General features: G+C 37.0%; 1 protein-coding gene across 8 annotated transcripts in view; it reads left to right on the forward strand.

Moving 5' to 3' along the window:
• The window catches only part of PCNX1 (pecanex 1), a 166495-nt gene that overhangs the window by 127707 nt on the left and 19356 nt on the right, over nt 1–19432 (forward strand). For all 8 annotated transcript variants that reach the window (XM_045451397.1, XM_045451400.1, XM_045451399.1 and 5 more), the window contains 6 exons: nt 4741–4882; nt 5590–5767; nt 8363–8471; nt 9368–9497; nt 12217–12275; nt 13862–14077. In XM_045451397.1, the coding sequence (XP_045307353.1) occupies nt 4741–4882; nt 5590–5767; nt 8363–8471; nt 9368–9497; nt 12217–12275; nt 13862–14077 (834 nt within the window). The remainder of the gene's footprint in view (nt 1–4740; nt 4883–5589; nt 5768–8362; nt 8472–9367; nt 9498–12216; nt 12276–13861; nt 14078–19432) is intronic.

Raw genomic sequence — 19432 nt, forward strand, 5'->3', positions numbered from 1 at the left:
TTAAACAAACCAGTGGTTTTTCCTCAAACCTTTTTTTCAGTTAATGAATTACTGTAAAGAGTAAATTCCTCAATTGTTTGAAGATACATTAACTTGTTTAGAGAACTCTGAAGCCTTTGAAAGTTTTCTGTTACAAACTTGACTTTGCATTTTCAAAGCAAATTTCTCGGGCCTTTTATTTATTTATTTTTTTTTTGTTTTGTTTTTTTAACGTTTATTTATTTTTGAGACAGAGAGAGACAGAGCATGAACAGGGGAGGGCCAGAGAGAGAGGGAGACACAGAATCTGAAACAGACTCCAGGCTCTGAGCTGTCAGCACAGAGTCCGATGCGGGGCTCGAACTCACAGACCGCGAGATCATGACCTGAGCCGAAGTCGGAGGCTTAACCGACTGAGCTACCCAGGCGCCCCTCTCGGGCCTTTTAGTAAAATTGCTTAGAGCATCATGGGACTGAAACCTTGGTCACCAGTTTGATCCTGAAGAGATAATGAAACATTAACCTGTAGGTTGCAGTAATGGCATTGTGCATACTTCTTATGTGTTCTTTTAATAAGGGAAAATGACATGGGGCACCTGGGTGGCTCAGTCGGTTGAGTGTCTGACTCTTAATTTCGGTTCAGGTTATAATCTCACGATTGATGGGCTCAAACCCCGCGTCAGGCTCTGTGCTGACAGTGCAGGGCCTGCTTGGGATTCTCTCTCTCCCTCTCCCTCCGTGTGTGTCTGTCTGTCTGTCTCTCTCTCTCTCTCTCCCCCTTCCTTTCCCTTCCTCCTTCCTTGTCCCTCCTCTTCTCTCTCTCTCAAAATAAATAAACAAAAATTTTAAAAATTAAGAGAAAATGACATAAAGCTGTATGACGATCTGTACTGGTTCTTTCATACAGTCAGGAAAAGAACTTAGTAGAATGATGTATTATTTTGATAGTGAACTGTTAGTATTGCTTTCATATATAAAAAATAGCAAGTGTATCCAATTTGTTTTGAAGAGCAGTTTTCCTTACAGTAAGTCATTGATCATAATTATTTCTTTTTTGATCTTAACAAAATATTTAGTCTAAAGTTTTGTAAATTTTGAATCAGTATAACATGTTTGACTTATTGAAAGCACTAGGTATTAGCAAAGTTTATTTCTTTTCCCTTCTATTGACTTTAGCAATGGAAAGAAAAAGATTATTCATTAGAGCATTTCCTGAAGCCAGCTATGTTTTCAGATAGCTAGAGAACCTTATTTTAAATCTTTCAGTTTATCCTAGATACTTTCCCCAATGAAATAAGGTGAAAGTATTATAAAAAACATTACTGACAGTGCAATGACTTCTATGAAGTGTGTGAATCTAAAACATATCATACTTTCATATATGTTCCGAGATGTACATAAGATACACACATACATATGCCCGTACACACACATGTACCTTAAGATTTTAAAAACAGATAATTTTAATAGGTCATTTATTTCTTTTTGGGAAAAAGGGCAGTCTCATAATCTTACTAACTTTTCTCCAGAAGTTATAGGCATAAATGAGAAAAAGTTATGGTTAAAAACTGAGGTTTCAAGAATTAAAATTTATTTTTTTTTTAATTTTTTTTTTTTTAATGTTTATTTATTTTTGAGACAGAGAGACACAGCATGAGCAGGGAAGGGGCAGTGAGAGAGGGAGACACAGAATGTGAAGCAGGCTCCAGGCTCTGAGCTGTCAGCACAGAGCCCGATGCGGGGCTCGAACCCACGAACTGTGAGATCATGACCTGAGCCGAAGTCGGACGCTTAACCGACTGAGCCACCCAGGCGCCCCAAGAATTAAAATTTAAAAGGAAATTCGTCTAAAAATTTTTTAAGTTTATTTAGAGAGGGAGAATGAGCGGGGGAGGGGCTAAGAGAAAGGGAATTCATATCATTCCAAGCAGGCTATCTGATGACAGCGCAGAGCCCGATGCAGGGCTCAAACTCACAAAGTGATCATGACCTGAGCTGAGATCAGAGCCACCTAGCGCCCTTCATCTAAATTTAAGTCACATCTAAGTTGCAAAACTGAACATGTATCAGAATTCATAGAAGTTGACAACTGATTGAAATACTGGATTTCTTACATTATTTATTTATAGCAGAGACAAGTTTGTGCTGTAAGATTTTCCTTTCACATCACTTTGCCAAACTATCGGCATACCTGGAAGATATTGCTGGTTTGGTTGTGGACCACTGCAATAAAGTGAATATCACAATAAAGCAAGACAAGTCAATTTTTTGGTGTCCGAATGCATATAAAAGCTATGTTTACCCTGTAGTCTAATTAGTGTGCCAAGAGCATTATGTCTAAAAAGACAGTGCACATACCTTTTTAAAAAAATTCTCTTGCCAAAAAATGGTGACCGTCATCTGAGCTTCCAGCGAGTTGTAATCCTTTTGCTAGTGGAGGCCCCTCACCTCAGTGTTGATGGCTGCTGACTGATCAGGATGGTGGTTGCCAAAGGTTGGGGTGGCTGTGGCAATTTCTTAGAATAAGACAACAATGATGTCTGCTACATCAGTTGACTCCTTTTACGAGTGATTTCTCTGTAGCATGCTATTTGATATCATTTTACCCACAGTGTAAGTAACTTCCTTCAAAATTGGAGTCGTTCTCCAAAATCCTACACTGCTTTATCAACTATGTTTATGTAATATTCTAAACCCTTTGTTGTCATTTCAACAGTCTTCACAGCATCTTTACCAGGAGTAGATTCCATCTCATGAAACCACTTTCTTTGTTCATCCGTGGGAAGCAGCTCCTCATCCATTCAAGTTTTATCCTGGGACTGCAGCAGTTCGGTCCCATTTTCAGGCTCCACTGCTAATTCTAGGTCTCTTGCTATTTCTACCACATCTTCAGTGACTTTCTCCACTGCAGTCTTGAATCCTCAGCATCATCCAGGAGTGTTGGAATCAACTTCCAAACTTCTGTTAATATTGATGTTTTGACCTCTTTCCACGAATTGCAAATGTCCTTAATGGCATCTAGAATAGTGAATTCTTTCTGAAGGTTTTTCAGTTTGCTTTGCCCAGATCCATCAGAGGAATCAATGTCTATGGCAGCTATAGCCTTACAAAATGTGTTTCTTAAATAAGACTTGAAAGTCAAAATTATTCCTTGAATCCCCATGGGCTACAGAATAGATTTTGTTTGCAGACACTGTCAATGAGCAGTAGTATTTTTTTTTAATTTTTTAAATTTATTTTTTTGAGAGAGACACAGCAAGCTGGGAAGGGGCAGAGAGAGAGAGGGAGACAGAATCCGAAGCAGGCTCCAGGCTCCAGGCTCCAAGCTATCAGTACAGAGCCTGACATGGGGCTCGAACTCACGAACTGTGAGATCATAACCTGAGCCTAAGTTGGACACTTAACTGACTGAGCTGCCCAGGTGTACCCCAACGAGCAGTAGTATTTTTGAAAGGAATCTCTTTTTCTGAGCAGTAGGCCTCAACATTAGACTTAAAATATTCAGTAGATTATGTCATGAATAAATGTGTCATCCAGGCTTTGTTGTTTCACTTGGAGAGCACAGGTAGAGTAGATTTAGCATCATTCTGAAGGGCCCTAGGATTTTCACAATGGTCAGTGAGCATTGGCGTCAACTTAGAGTCATCAGCTGTGTTAGCCCCTAACAAGAGAGTTTTGAGGCTTTGTAGCCAGGCGTTGACTTCTCTCTAGCTATGAAAGCCCTGGATGGCATCTTCTTCCAATAAAAGGCTATTTCATCCACACTGAAAATCTGTTGGTTACTGGAGCCATCTTCATGAATTATCTTAGCTGGATCTTCTGGAGAACTTGCTGCAGCTTCTACATATGCACTTGCCGTCTCACCTTGCACTTTCATGTTGTGGAGATGGCTTCTTTCCTTAAACTTCATGAACCGACCTCTGCTGGCTTCAGACTTTTCTTCTGCAGCTTCATCACCTCTCAGCCTTCCCAGAATTGCAGAGCGTTAGGACCTTGCTCTGGATTAAGTTTTGGCTTAAGGGAATGCTGTGGCTAGTTTGATCTTCTATGCAGACCACGCAGACTTTCTCCATGTCAGCAATAAGGCTGTACTTTCTTATCATTCGTACGTTCACTGGAGCAGCACTTTTAATTTGCTCCAAGAACTTTTCCTTTGCAGTCACAACTTGGCTAATGCTTGGCACAAGAGGCCTAGCTTTTGGCCTGTCTTGGCTTTCAACACGCCTTCCTCATGAAACTTAATAATTTCTAGCCTGTGGTTTAAAATGAGAGATGTGTGATTCTTCCTTTCACTTGAACATTTAAAGAGCATTGTAGAGTTATTGGCCTAATTTTAATCGTAAGGAATAGAGAGGCCCGAAAGGAGGGAGAGAGGTGGGGGAACAGTGGATCAGTGGAGCAGTCAGAGCACACACATTTATTGGTTACGTTTGCCATCTTACATTGGTCCAGTTTTTGTTATCCCCAAATACAACAATAGCATCAAAGGTCACTGATCATAGATCACTGTAACAAATACAATTATAATGAAAAAGTTTTAAATATTGCAAGAATTACCAAAATGTGACAGATGCTGTTGGAAAAGGGTGCTGATAGACGTGCTCAGTGCAGAGTTGCCACAGACCTTCAATTTGTAAACAAAGAAAAAAACCAAGAAGAACCCCAGTATCTGCCAAGTGTTGTAAAGTAAAGCTCAATAAAATGAGGTATGCCTGTATTTTGTACACTAGATGATGTGATCTTCTTACATTGCCTTGTTAGATGCAGCCACTATGATGTGGTTTGAGAAACTTCATGTGTGGCTTCTTTTTGTGGAGAAGAATATCATCTACCCATTGATTGTTCTTAATGAACTTAGTAGCAGTGCAGAGACCATTGCTAGTCCAAAAAAACTGGATACAGAGTAAGTACAGTACTCCTCTCGTCTATGTTTCACCACTAGCGGCTGTCATAGGCAGTGTCTTCAGACATTGATCAAGTAACAAATAATTGAGTGTCTCATTAGTGCAGTGCACTGTAAGATAAAAAAGTGAGGTGAAATTCCTGAACATCTGTTCCTGCTCTTGTATATCACTAGACATCTTATTGTCAACTAATATTTTATGAGAGAACATTTATTGAATAAGGTTCATTTCTGTTATTAGATGGTCAATTTGAGAGATGTCTGTTTTTGTGTACTGTGTAAACCAGACTGTGTAGGTGGTCACTCGCCTATACGGTCATCGTATAGGCCTACGCACTAGACTAGGTACGTGTTGTTGGGTAAGCGTTAATACATGTTTTTTATGTGCTAAACGGTATTACTATTAAAGCAATACAAATATTAAGAAACTGGAGAACCATATATTAGAAATGCAATGCTGTTATTTATTTGTTTAAGTGTGCTTATTTATATAAAGAAATAAGAATCATAATACATATTGTTAAAAGGGAATATAAGAGTTTATTTTAGGATGTGATTTGCTTGGTGTATAAATCATTTTTAGAAGTTCACTTTGGATGTAAATGTATCGTAAGCACAGTAAATGAAATAGTGATTTTTCTGAAGTTAGTAGATTTTCTGAAGTTTTCAGCCATTGATTGATGAGTTGTGCTTTCTTTATCTTATAGATTAGGTGCTTTAATGATCACCATTGCTGGTCTGAAGTTGCTACGATCCTCTTTCAGCAGCCCTACATATCAGTATGTCACAGTCCTCTTCACTGTGCTCTTTTTCAAAATCGACTATGAAGCGTTTTCAGAGACCATGTTGTTGGATCTCTTCTTCATGTCTATACTCTTCAACAAGGTAATTTGTCACTGAAAGGAATATCCCTATCGGTAAAAAGTAGCTCCCTAAGTAATATAGCATTTAGTGAGGATTCTGCTTGCATTCCATTTGCTTCACTGTCTTTTAAGTAATATCTTTTTTCAATCAACCAGTCATTTAGAAGCATAGTAGAATCCCTAACCAATGTTACTCACTATGATCCATAAAAGACGTGTTTCTTGCTATATAGCTAGGAAGATAAGATTAAGTTATATAGAAAGTTTAGAGAAACACCACTAGCTGTGTATTTTTAAATCCATAGGATCTTCCAAAAGTGGATGTGGTTTTGAATAATCCTAGAAATAGATGTGGTAATAATTGCACTGGGCTCTGGGCTGCTAGATAGATGGAGGGAGGAAATAACCTGATAGCTGAATGAAGATGGTAAATACTGAAGGCAGTGAGGCCGTGTGGGAGGAATCAGAAATTAGTTTCATGGTGACATTTGCAGAATACTCTGAAAATTACAAAATGCTTCTGAGATTTATTATCCACCCATAAGAGAGGTACTTTTAGTCCTTTTACAAATGAGATGACAAAATCTGGGTCTTCTGCCTCCCATTCCAAGAATCTTTTTGCTGAACCATACTACCTTTCTCAATGAAATAAGTTGTGCAATCAGATTATTTATAAATTAAATAGAGTTTAGATTTCATGTTAACGCTGACCACATACAAAGGACTTTGACATATATTATCCCATTTGATAGGTAACAGAGAGCTGAAGCATATGAGCAGCTACAAAACACAATGAAAGCCCAATTTTAGGCAAGTTAGCCTGGTCAGCTACATTGGGATGACTTGGGGAAGAGAGAACCCAAAGGTATGGAGAACAGTTTAAGAGACTGTGACAGTAATTGAGATGTGATAGAGGTCTAACCTAGGATGGGAATAGTATAAGTGGAAAACGTTAATCTAAGCAGGTTTTAGTGATAGTCCATTTCAAAATATTGTGCTAAATGTTGTACTAAGTAGCTTCTAGAATATTGCAGTATTATGTTTGCTCGGTCACTAATTTGTATGCATTTTTATCATTTATTTCCTCTTCTAGTGAGCATGGTTAACCAAAGGAGGAAGCCAGAAAGTTAATCAAAGAATTGTTTGTATAAAGAAGCATGTGGTTTCTCACAAATTTAAATATTTAGACTGGAAATTGTAGGGCAATTTAGTATACTGTTGGGGGAAAAAGTGAAAGTTGCAATAAAATAGAAATAGTCTTAACTTGAATTAGTTTGGATTTTCTTAATACTTTCATTTGTTAAGCAAATTGCTCTTGAGAGCATACAGTGTTCCACAGCTGTTCTAGATGCTGAGGCTACATCAGTGAACAAAATAGAGAAAGCTCTGCCCTTAACGGGTTTGCATCAGTAAGGTTAGTTGATAGAATTTAACAATGATAGTAAGCAAGTAATTTTTAAGAGATTTCTAGATATAGTTTTTAAGATATCATTGTAAGATGCACCATCAATTTAATCTTACAAGAGAAAAATTACTATGAATGTATACAGAAATTTTTATCCACTACCCCACTTATCCATGTAATTGCATATCATTTTTTCCTCAGTGTTACAGTCAAAATTTGAGTTCAGTCTGTTTCATATTTAGAATCTGAAGTTTTCTGAATCACTGCTTTTAGACCATGAATAATGGCATCTTGATAATACACACACTGCTTTTACTTCCTGACATCCTGATCACGTTAGTATCAAGGATTACCGGCATAAATTTGAGTCACGGAGAAGAATGCAGGAGTTCATCTGCTTTTTCTAATTGGTTGAAGTTGAGGTTTCTTTGTTTTTAATTGGGAGTTAAACAGGTTCATTTGCAAATTAACTGAAATCGTTCAGTTAATTGAGGTGCTTGATCATGGCACCAAGTTAGTCTGAACCTCTTGTTTTTAAGATTCTGTGTCTGTTTTGTGAATTGGACCTTGCATTGCCTGCCATGCAGAGGCAACTTTGGACAAACACAGTAATTCTGTTTCAGTGTTGAAGACGTGTTCAACAACAAAACAAATACTAATTTACATAAAATTAAAACGTGTGCTGTGTTTCCATTGACCGTACCAATTGAGGTTATGATCAGATGCCTAATATGCACTACTAAATCCTTAGGCGAATAGGCAGTGACAACTGTACTACAACTTTATTTCCTGCCTGGCTGGTTTCAAATTTCTTCTGACATTGCATTTAACACATACTCTGTTTCCAAAGCACTACAATTTGAGGAGAATGTGTCTTAGGGATAAAAATATGTATGAATTACTTAAGCTTTGCAAACATCTAAATGTCCTACCTTTTTTTAATTTTGCTTGTAGTAGTAGTAGTAATATAATCAATAGAGGGCATAGAATTTTTTTAACAGATGAAACACAAATCCATAAATCAGCTAGCTGTCTTTACTTAAGTATATATTCAGTGTTTTGGCAGTTGATTTATCTTTTCCTTTTATGCAAATGGCAAATATTTTCAGTGCCATTTTCTTATAGGAAAAAAATATATTTTAAAGGTCTTTCATTTTCTAATTCAAATATCTGATAAGTTTTTTACTGATTGTTTTTCTTTTCCTCCTACAGCTTTGGGAACTCCTTTATAAATTGCAGTTTGTGTACACTTACATTGCCCCATGGCAAATTACATGGGGTTCTGCTTTCCATGCTTTTGCTCAGCCCTTTGCAGTACCCCGTATCCTTCCAATAAAAGTTGTATAAGAAAGGGCGGTCATATCCTTATTGTGAATGTTGGTTTATAGACATTTAAATTACTAGGTGATAAATTATCAAATATTCTCAGTGCTTTGGGTGCACCCACAGATCATCTGAACATGAGGACAGTATTAAAGTTTTATAATTAATACTGATTTAAAATTTTATGTTTACAGATATGAGTACTTTTAATAAATACAAGACGTTTAGAAATATTTTTTAAATACTTATTTGAGAGAGAGAGAGAGAGAGAGAGAGAGAGGGAGATAAAATATATCCCAAGCACGCTCCTCACTGTCAGTACAAAGCCTCATGCGGGACTTGAACCCACAAACTGTGAGATCATTACCTGAACCAAAACTAACAGCAGACGCTTAACTGACTGAGCCACCCAGGCACCCCTAGAAATATTTTTAAATGAAGATTACAAACATTTTTCATAATCATGATTGTAATTTAACTATGTCTAAAATTTTCTAATCTCATCATTTCTTAAAAGTACTTTCTAAATAAAAGTAAAGGTTAGTGACTACGTGGATAGAAATACAGATTTTCTGTTTGTGTAAATTTTAGTTTTATCTTGTGGAAAATTAAAACCAGCATCTTTATCCCAGGGTAATATATGGACTTTTCCCAAATACATATTAGCAGATGTTTATTTGATTCCCTTCAAAGCATCATGCCAGGCTGTACTATCCTGACTTGTCTTCGTACTTGTACCCCCTTATATTGTCCAGTGACACCCTCTTCTGTATTCCTGTGACAAACTTCACATTGTTTTCATTGCGGTAATGGCAGTGTGTTTGTGAGATGTATTTGTGTGTGTGTGCGTGCTCACTCAAATGAATGTTAAAGTCCTTAACCAGCTTTTTATAGATTCAGCCATGTTGTTTGTTCAGGCTGCTGTATCGGCCTTTTTTTCTACTCCACTAAATCCCTTTCTAGGAAGTGCAATATTCATCACTTCGTATGTTCGACCTGTCAAATTCTGGGAGAGAGACTATAAGTGAGTACAATAAAGCATTTGGAAGCCAATTTTATCTATTTTTTACTAGGAAAAACTATCAACAGCATTATCATAAATATTTCATGGTTAATAATTTTTGTGTTGAAATATTTTGCTAAAACTTTATGTAAATACTCTTGAAGGTTCAAAATCACATAAAATTAGAAGAGTCAGAGTAACTGTTCTATATTTTCTCTGCCATTTTTCCTGAGATTTTTTTAAAAACCTAGTTCTTGGTGAATATATTCCTTTTTCTGTCTTTTTTCTTTTAATGCTATTTCTTAGAGTTCCACATTAATACAGCTTTGAAGCTTTATGCTATACAATGTTATGTCATTATAGCAGTCAAAACTAGTTATCTCATAGTTTCCTGAGAAATATCTATTTGTAGAGCTAAATTTTCTATAGATTACATCTGGTTTCTCATGAGCAGAACTTTTTAATGACCATCGCTGTGCATAAAGTGTTTTCTCCATTTAGATTTAGTTTCTTTGGCTAGCTGTTTCATCTGATGCCTGCTAACTATCCTTATATGTAATCTCTCCAAACTTACTTTCTTTCTTCCTTTCTTTCTTTCTTCCTTCCCTCCCCTCCCCTCCCCTCCCCTCCCCTTCCTTTTGGAAAGATTATCCAAAAGGGGAATTACTGAGTCACGGAACCTAAACATTTTAAAGGCGTTTAACATGTATTGACATTGATTCAAAAAGAGCTTATACTAATTTGTAATTCTATGGGCCATCTCCATGACTGCCTCTTTTCTCTCTACACTTTCACACATCAGTGCACCTAATAGGTGAAAATAGTGGTCTCACCTTTTAAACAGTGGAATAGCTTGTGGATTGGAAGCTTTTGCTCTGGTCTTTTATCTAAAACCACATTTGGTGTTTCTCTTTTTGATGAATTTCTGTGTTACTAATGTTCTCAGGTAATTTAATTTTGGTCCAAAATATTGTCTGTGGCAGCAGTTTTGGTCTCAGAACCCCTTTACTCTCTTCACGGTTATTGAAATGTCAGGAGTTTTTGTTGACACAGGATTTATCTACAGATACTTACTGTGTTAGAAATCAAAACTCAGAAAAATTCAAATGTTTATTAATTAGTTTAAAAATAGCAACAATAAACCCATTATGTGTTAATATAAATAACAGTTTTTAATGAAAATTACTGTAATTTCTATACCAGCAAAAAAATCAGTGAGAAGAGTGTCACTGTTTTTGTAGTTTTATAAATCTCTTTAATGTCTGGCTCAGTAAAAGACAGCTGGATTCTCATAACTGCTTCTGCAACCAATCTGTTGTTGCAATATGTTGTTTTGGTTGAATTATATGGAGAAAATCTGGCCTCGCACAGACACATAGCTGGAAAAGAAAGAAGTATTTTAATAGCCCTTTTAAACAATTGTGGATATTTCTCTTTGATCTTTCACTAGAAGTCGACACATGGTAGTTTCCTAAAGATTAGTTGCAATATGGAGTCTTAAAACCATATCTGTTGTTGGGGAAGAAGAATTTCCTCTACCCTTCAAGATCCTTCTAGCTCAACTAAGAATCAAATTGACATGAGACAGATGAACAGGAGAAAATCAAATTTAATAGTGTGCATATGTGGAATCCACACAGATGTGGAAATTCCAGAGACATGTAACGTGATACTTACATGAGCTAAGGAGAGAGGTAAGGGTCTTAGGATACAAAGGGGAGAAGATCATTAATAAGAAGGTGAAAGGAGGTGTAAGGAATGTGTTTGTTGGTAAGCTCTCAAACTCATTATAGTAAATATACATTTTCCCAAATTCTGATTTTTGCTAAAAAACTTGAATTTTGTTATTGGCAACAGGACAGACTCACTTTCTTCATTTTTGAGAAATGTCTATCAAGTATGCAAGTCTGAATAATCACAGTAAAAGTGATGTTCCATGAAAAAAAAAAAAAAGTACCAAGTGCAGCTTGCAATTCAAACAGTGGCACAAATGCAATCCCTTGAGACAACCATCACACAATATGAAAAAGACCTATACTGAGGAGGTGTGATTTAATAAAACTAATTTTTTTTATTGCTTCATTAAAGACATTTTCAATTGAAATGTGAATTTTTGTTTTATTGTCTTTTCTTGTGCATGTGTGGCAGTAAAAAATACAGTTTGATACCACTGCTTTGATTCAAGTTGAAGTGCTGGTAGTCATACCCAGCGTTACTTTCGCACCATCAATGCACTTGTCGACATGGTGAAAAAAGTCAGTAACAGCTCAAGATTGTTATGAAAATCATTTTGATCTGGAAAACTGCCTGAAAGGGTCTTGAGGCCCCTGCTTCCAGTTCTGTGGACCACATTTTAGGAACGACTGTTCTAAAGAACACTGTACCATTGGACATTAATAGATGTACCTTCCCTTGCAAAAATGTTTCATGCACTGTATATCTTTAAGAACTATATATGGTACACATTTTTAATCAATTTTTTTTTTTTTTTGCATTAAACTCATTAATGTCTTTCTACCCACTGTTCAGTTTAACATGTTAGGAGATAACTGCTGTGTTTATGTATAATGAAGGTGAGAGAGTAAAAAATCTTACCCCTAAACTACACTACTGAGGAGTTTTAGCAATATGCCAATCATAGATTTTTCTCAGAGATATACATAAAGTGATAATACTTCAATTATATGGTTTTCTCCTTTTTAATTAAGGCTTAGTAAAAATGTTGTTTTGCCCTCTTCAGCACAAAACGAGTGGATCATTCGAATACCAGATTGGCTTCCCAGCTTGATAGAAATCCAGGTAAAAGTTCCATTTGTGAGTAAAGAAGCAAGTCTAAGAAATGTGTTATTTATATATATTTCGCTTCCTAACTGATTGGGAATCCTCTGTCAGTTCCAAATAGTCATTTTTCAAAGACTATACAGTAAAACCTTGGTGTGTGAGCATAATTCATTCCAGAAACATGCTTGTGATCCAAAGCACTTGTATATCAGAGTGAATTTCAAGAACCATTGGCTCAGTTGTGATCATGTGACATTTGGCATCATGTACTGCTTATATCGTAAGACATCTCTCGTTTATCAAGTTAAAATTTATTAGAAATGTTTGCTCGTCTGGTGGACTACTCGCAGAATAAGTTGCTCATGGTCCAAGGTTTTACTGTCTATCCTTTGCTTTTTGTTCTGCTTTAGCAAAGTATATGTGAATTCGAGTATCTACAATGTATATACCCATCTATTATAAAGTGCACTTTAAGAATGCTCAGAGGAATTAAAAATGCCATTGAAAGATACTGTCTTTCAGAGGTTAAAAATTAGAACAGTTAAAGTAAAACTGGTCAAGTGTATCAAAGAATATGCAATCTGACCAATAGGTATATTTATTAATATATTTGCTTCCCCTGCTTCCCTGAATATTTAGGTAAATATTCACTTAATTTCATTTAGTTTATTGTGTATAAAGATGTCATGTGAGGGAACCATTCAAGACAGAGCTTTAGTATGTGGTATTTGGGTGGTGGTACCATTATCTAAAGTCTGGCTCCTTAGTTTTGTCATTGGGGAAACATCCTTTTGTCAGCCCACCTGTTAGTAATTGGACACATAGAGGGTGAATCTCACTAATCCAACTGTAAGAAATTAACCAGAATTCCAATGTATTAATAAAAGAAATCTAACTCAAAGGTAGACTGAAGTGTTTGTATCCATTTGACTCTCAGATTCCTTCAAATACTCTGTCTACTTGAGAAACCTAATTAATAATCAAATGGTTTTTGTAACTCTAAAATTGGATTACGTAGGACTAGTTACTTGATAATAACGACTGTTGTCACCACATGCTGGTAGATAAAATAGCCATCTCAGCTGTATGTGCTTGGAATACGTCCTTGTGTAAGGGGCTTGGAATTCTCATGATGCAAATGATGCCATTGTGTATGTTAAAAAAGGCCAAATCCTGAATTAATATGCATGCTTTTTTTTTTTAACTTTAAAAAAATGTTTTAAAGATTTTATATTATTTTTAAAGTTTATTTATTTATTTTGAAAGAGACAGAGCACGAGCAGGGGAGGGGCAGAGAGAGTGAGTCCCAAGCAGGCTCCATGCTCAGTGAGGAGCCCCAATGCAGGGCTCAGTCCCACCTGAGGTGATGTCAAGAATTTGGGGCTCAGCTGACTGAGCCACCCAGGTACCCCTCTAACTCTAAATTCTGAACCTCTTCTCATTACCCTGTTTCATTTTTAAATAGAAATTGTTAGGGTATTAATATTATTTTTCTTGTCAAAAAAAATTTCCCTAACTAGAAATTAGCTTTAGTATTTTTAACAATCTTGTTGACGTGACAGAGATGTAGGGTAAAGTGTAACATTTTTAATCCCTTCTTACAGGATCAGATGACAACAATCTGAATTCCATCTTTTATGAACATTTAACCAGATCCCTACAACACAGTCTCTGTGGTGATTTGCTCCTAGGACGGTGGGGAAACTACAGTACGGGGGACTGTTTCATTCTTGCCTCTGACTACCTCAATGCATTAGTACACCTTATAGAGATAGGCAACGGGCTAGTCACTTTCCAGCTGCGGGGACTTGAATTCAGAGGTAAGACATTCACCTCTTATTTCTATTGAGTTTTATGTGTTTACATCTCAGATCAAAAATCAGCATAAAATTAGATCCTTAGTCTTTGGAATTGTGGAATGAAAAGAGTTGTTAAAAGAACAATTTTTAGATACTCTTCCAAATTTCACATTTAGAGAAGAATCTTTTTTTTAAGTTTATTTATTTTGAGAGAGAAAGAGAGATGCATATAAGCACAAGTAGGGGAGAGGCAGAGAGAGAATCCTAAGCAGGCTCCACTCTGTCAGTGGAGAACCCCAATGCAGGACTCGAACTCATGAACCATGAGATCATGCCCTAAGCCAAAATCGAGAGTTAGATGCTTAACCAACTGAGCCACCTGGGTGCCCCAGAGAAGAATCATTTTTGTGGTATGCCAAAATATGTAAAGGTAGCATCATTTGTGTATAACTATGTTCCTGGTGATGTTGAGTTTCTGTTGCTTTCTGCTTGCTGTCTTGTCATTTTCTTTGTGAGAAGTTGCATATATTTGTTAGATGGCTAGCAGCATCTAGAATGCTGTATTGTGTGAGGCATAGAGTAGCCAACCAGGTACTTTCAGGTAGACACCATGCCTTTGTCCTCAACAAATGTTTGTTTTGAAGTGAAGCTCCCATAACATCAAAACAGTTATAAAGGGAACAAGTCAATGGCATTTAGTGCATTCACAGTGTTGTACAACTATTAGAGTAGGCAGTTGGTTAGGTTCAAGCAGGATGCCTGGAGGTCAGTAAAGAAGAAGCCAGGGCTGGCTGTCTGGAAAGTCAGAGGCCTGTCCTGGCAGGATCTCAAAACAAAGCCACAAGAAGCCCGAACAAACCATATAGGCCCAAGATGACTGACAAAATAGGCCAGTGACCCCTGACCAAATATGAAAAAGAAGTGTGAAACCTTGCTTTCAAGAAAACCCCACCTCAAGTAATGAATATTCCTCCCCCAAGTTAACACCTGTCATTAAGTGATAGAAACCCAACCCCCTGCAGGTGCAGGTCTCTTGCTCGTTCTCTCTCTGTCTCTCTCTCTTGCGTTTGCCCACTCAAATCTCATGAGTGTACTTCTGCTTTAATGAACTTTCTTGTGTTGCTCATCTGCTGTGTTGTGCCTGTCCTCGAATTCTTTGTGGTGACAAGACCAAGAGCCTTCAGCCACATCTTTGGGACATGTTGGGTTGAGGCCTCAGGACCTGGAGTCTCCCCGTTTCATCCATCTACACAACCATCACCTCTGTCTTGTTCAAAGCATTGTCATCACCACAAATAAAACCTCACACCCATTAAGCGGTTACTCCCTATTCCCCTGCCAGCCCTCAACAATTTTGTATAACGACACATGAAGCTGTTTCTACACAGAAAATCATGTGTTCAGAAACATACCAACTTGATGTTATCAACTGCTATAAGTTGAATATTTTGTAAACATGAATAGAAACTTGTTTTATAGGAATTATTAATGTGTAGCTTTTCAATCTAGGGAACATTTGAACTTGAGAGTTTTTAGGAGAACATCCAAGCTGTGTTTTGATCTACTCTAAGAAGTGCCTTGCATGCTTTTGACTTGAAATGGGAAATAAGAAAGCATTTGACTAGATAGAGGATCAAATCAGGTTTATACCCTATAGCTTTATTTCCACCCTGGTATTGAATCAGAAGGTTTGGACCTTTGTTGGGTAATATCTTTGCTAATGGAGTAAGTGCTTTTCTAAAATTATTCCATTCACTGAAAGTAAGATTGTACTTGTGTGACACTCTAATTAAGGCACTAAATGTTGATGTTTGTTATTCATTTATGATGCTTGTCATCCAATCTCTCTCTTTCAAAATGTCCTATTCTTGTTTTATGATTTGTTTCTGCCTCTCCAACAGAGCCCAAGACCTTAATTCCATCTCTCTAGAGTCTTATCTAATGTTCAGAACTAACCCAACTAGACTCATCCAAAAGTCAGCACCCTCTCACCACGACACCTACTACTGCCGTGACCTTAACTTTTTAAAAAGAATTCACCTTTCTTTTTTAACTTTGTTTTTTTAAACAAATGTGTGTGGGGAAGATATTTTATCTAGCATTTCTGTATGTGTGAGTCAGAAGGGGGTCCTTCTTAGGATCTGCTAATTTCACCATAGTGGTCAGAAACTCTCCAAATCAGAAATTGATCCAAATTCTCACTCTTCCAACTTTCACTCTCTGGTACCAAGTAGATTCAAATAAACTTTTGGACAGATTTTTTTACCATTCAGACTCTCACTATTTGCCAAACAAAACTCAAACTTATGTGGGAACATAGTATGTCTTACTATCTGAATTTGTGCTGGATTTGGATAGCAAGAGATACCTATAATTCTTTACTCAGCCATAGTGATTTTTTAAAAATGCTTGTTTATTTGGGGGGAGGGAAGAGAGAGAGAGGGAGAGAGAGAATCCCAAGCAGGCTTCACGCTGGCAGACACAGGGCTCGATACCATGAACTGTGAGATCATGACCTGGGCCGGTATCAGGAGTCGGACACTCAACTGACCGAGTCACCTAGGTGCCCCAGTGATTTTTTCTTTACAGGCAAATTTGATCATATCCCTTTCAGACCTAAAATTTTCAGCGGCTTTCCATCGCATTTAAAATAGAGTTCATGGGGCGCCTGGGTGGCGCAGTCGGTTAGGCGTCCGACTTCAGCCAGGTCACAATCTCGCGGTCCGTGAGTTCGAGCCCCACGTCGGGCTCTGGGCTGATGGCTCAGAGCCTGGAGCCTGTTTCCGATTCTGTGTCTCCCTCTCTCTCTGCCCCTCCCCCGTTCATGCTCTGTCTCTCTCTGTCCCAAAAATAAAAAAATAATAATAATAAAAAAAATAAAAAAATAAAATAAAATAGAGTTCATATCCTTAGCATGCCCTTCCACACTGTTTGTTATCTGGCTTTGCCAGTTTCTCCAACCCCACTTTATCCCACCGTCCTCACTCACTCTAGTCACACTGGCCTTGCCTTCAGGGTCTTAACTGTGCTGTTCTTTACTAAGGACTTTTTACTGCCTTTCCTTTTGCCCAAAACGTACCAGCCATCCCCCCTCCTCCCACCAGTCTTCCACCTGGCTAATTCCTTAATTATCTTTAAGCATTAACCTAAATATCGCTTTCTCAGAGAAGCCTTCTCTAAATACCTAGCCCACATGATTATCTCATGTTGCCATTTATACCTCCTTAGCACTCAGCATAATTATAATTTCATATTTATTTGTGTTTGTTTGAGGTTTATTTCTCCTTTAGCCCAGAGTGGCAAACTTTTCTGTAAAAAGCCAGATAGTAAATAGTTTGGGCTTTTGGAAGCATGCACATTTTCTGTTGCATATTTTTATTTGATTTTTTTTTTTTTTTTTAAACAATGCTTGAAAAACAAAAACCATTCTTAGTTTGGATTTGGCCCTGGGCTGTATTTTGCAAACCTTTGCAGTAGGTTGTAAGCTCCTCAAGAGCAGGAATCTTGTCTGCTGTATCCATTACTGTGTATCCAGTACGTACTTCAGCAGTTAGCATATGATACATAATTAGTTTTGTAGAATGATTAAGTAAGTATATAGCTGTTTCTCCTTTCTTTTTATTCCAGAATCCTCATGAGGTCTGTTTATGTTCTTGCCTATATCTTGTGATCTTTGGTTATTTTCTTTCCTTCACAGTGTTATCCCCTGTCCCAACTACCTACTGCCTCTCAAAATACTAATCAAGAGTGTCAGTATTTTGCCAAAAAGATATTTGGATCTGCTGAGCATTTTGATGTATCTTCTGGGTATAGTCCATTAAGCCAATTTAATTCCTTGATTTTACTGTGTCTCGTAGTGGATTCTAAATATTAAGTGACATTTAACTAAACAGATTTCTTGATCAGTTTGCTATACATCTTGGTTAAATCCCTTTATATTTCTTTCATTTCCATTTTTATTTTACTGATATTCTTAATATTCTTTTCCATGTAAATTTTATGTCAAAGATTTATCAATCATTTTTTTGTCTACCAAAATTTTATTATTATAACTTCTACAGTGTTAACTTTTTATTTGTAAATGTTACTTCTGCCAAGCACAGTTTTCCAGGTCAAACTTTATAGGTCAAAAATGTATTATGCTAATGGGATTCCTCTCGGTTTTTGCTCAAATTACTTTCGACATGTCTGTTTTTCATAATTGCCAGTTTAATTTCATCAGTAATATTCACTATGAAGTGACTGAAAGACATAGCTAATCCAGGAAATAATTGGTAATGGGTTCCTTATAACGTATTCTGGAATCCCTTTCCAGGTCTCAGCGTTCTTTTTTTCAGTTGCTAGTATTAATTCCTATGCTTTTTAATGACTTTATTTTCTAAGCCAAATGTATTACTAGGGTATGTTGGGGTAGGAACTGTTCTTGGGATTTGTATGGCAGAGTAAAAACACCCCCCATTGATGTAGTTACTCAGTTCACTTTATTCTGCTGCCCTGAACAAGGGTCTCATTCTGTCTTCTCAATAAATGTCAGCATCTCCAAGTTCCCTCTTGCCATGTGTCTTTTCTATATACTGCTCACAAAGTGATCTGCACAGAGTAGAGCTGTCTTTCATCGTGTCTCTCCTTTACTTAAAAACCTTTGGTCTAGTCAGACCTTCCAGAAAGATGACAAAATGAATAAAATGAAGTAATAACATAAAATCTAAGGAACAGACCCAGCTTCATGCCACACTTTTAAAATGCCGGTCTCAGGATGTTTCTTCTAGAAACTGAATAATTCTTTGTCCTCTCTAGCCTATTCTGGTGCATGGAAAAAGGAGAATTTCTCCAGGCTTGTTACAAAGCCAGTGTAATACTGATAACAAAATACAGCTAAACTGACTAAAAAAGTAACTAGTTTAACCCACATGTGGCCATAGATGCCAAATTTTTCAGAACCCAGAATCAGCAGAAACCAGGAGTTCCTTTTTTCAGGTTCCTTTTCCTAGTTGAGTCATTTTCATTTTTTAAATTAAGTATTAGAAAGCAAATTAATAGAATTCATCTTTTAATAGGTTATAGGAGAAGACAATAAAATACGATGTTCCAGAAGATGCTAGGAGACTTTTGATTGAATTTCATTTCCTTTATTGGTCTGAAAAATACTTCCTAAAATCACACACATCCTTATTCTGAAAAGGAAAAAAAAAAAAGTTTGTGAATATAGATCTGTAGTCATGAGCGTGTGTGGTGGTCAGCTGCAGCAGACGTTCCTGTTAATGTCAGGTTCAAGCCAGGGTTTTTCTTTTTACCACGGTGTGACATTATTCTGGAAGTACTCAGCAATGTACTTGAGTAAGAAATTAAACAGCAGAGCCGTTCAGAGTTCTAGAG

Source organism: Leopardus geoffroyi, chromosome B3 (genome assembly GCF_018350155.1).
Source record: "Leopardus geoffroyi isolate Oge1 chromosome B3, O.geoffroyi_Oge1_pat1.0, whole genome shotgun sequence".
In the NCBI taxonomy this organism is placed as follows: domain Eukaryota; kingdom Metazoa; phylum Chordata; class Mammalia; order Carnivora; family Felidae; genus Leopardus; species Leopardus geoffroyi.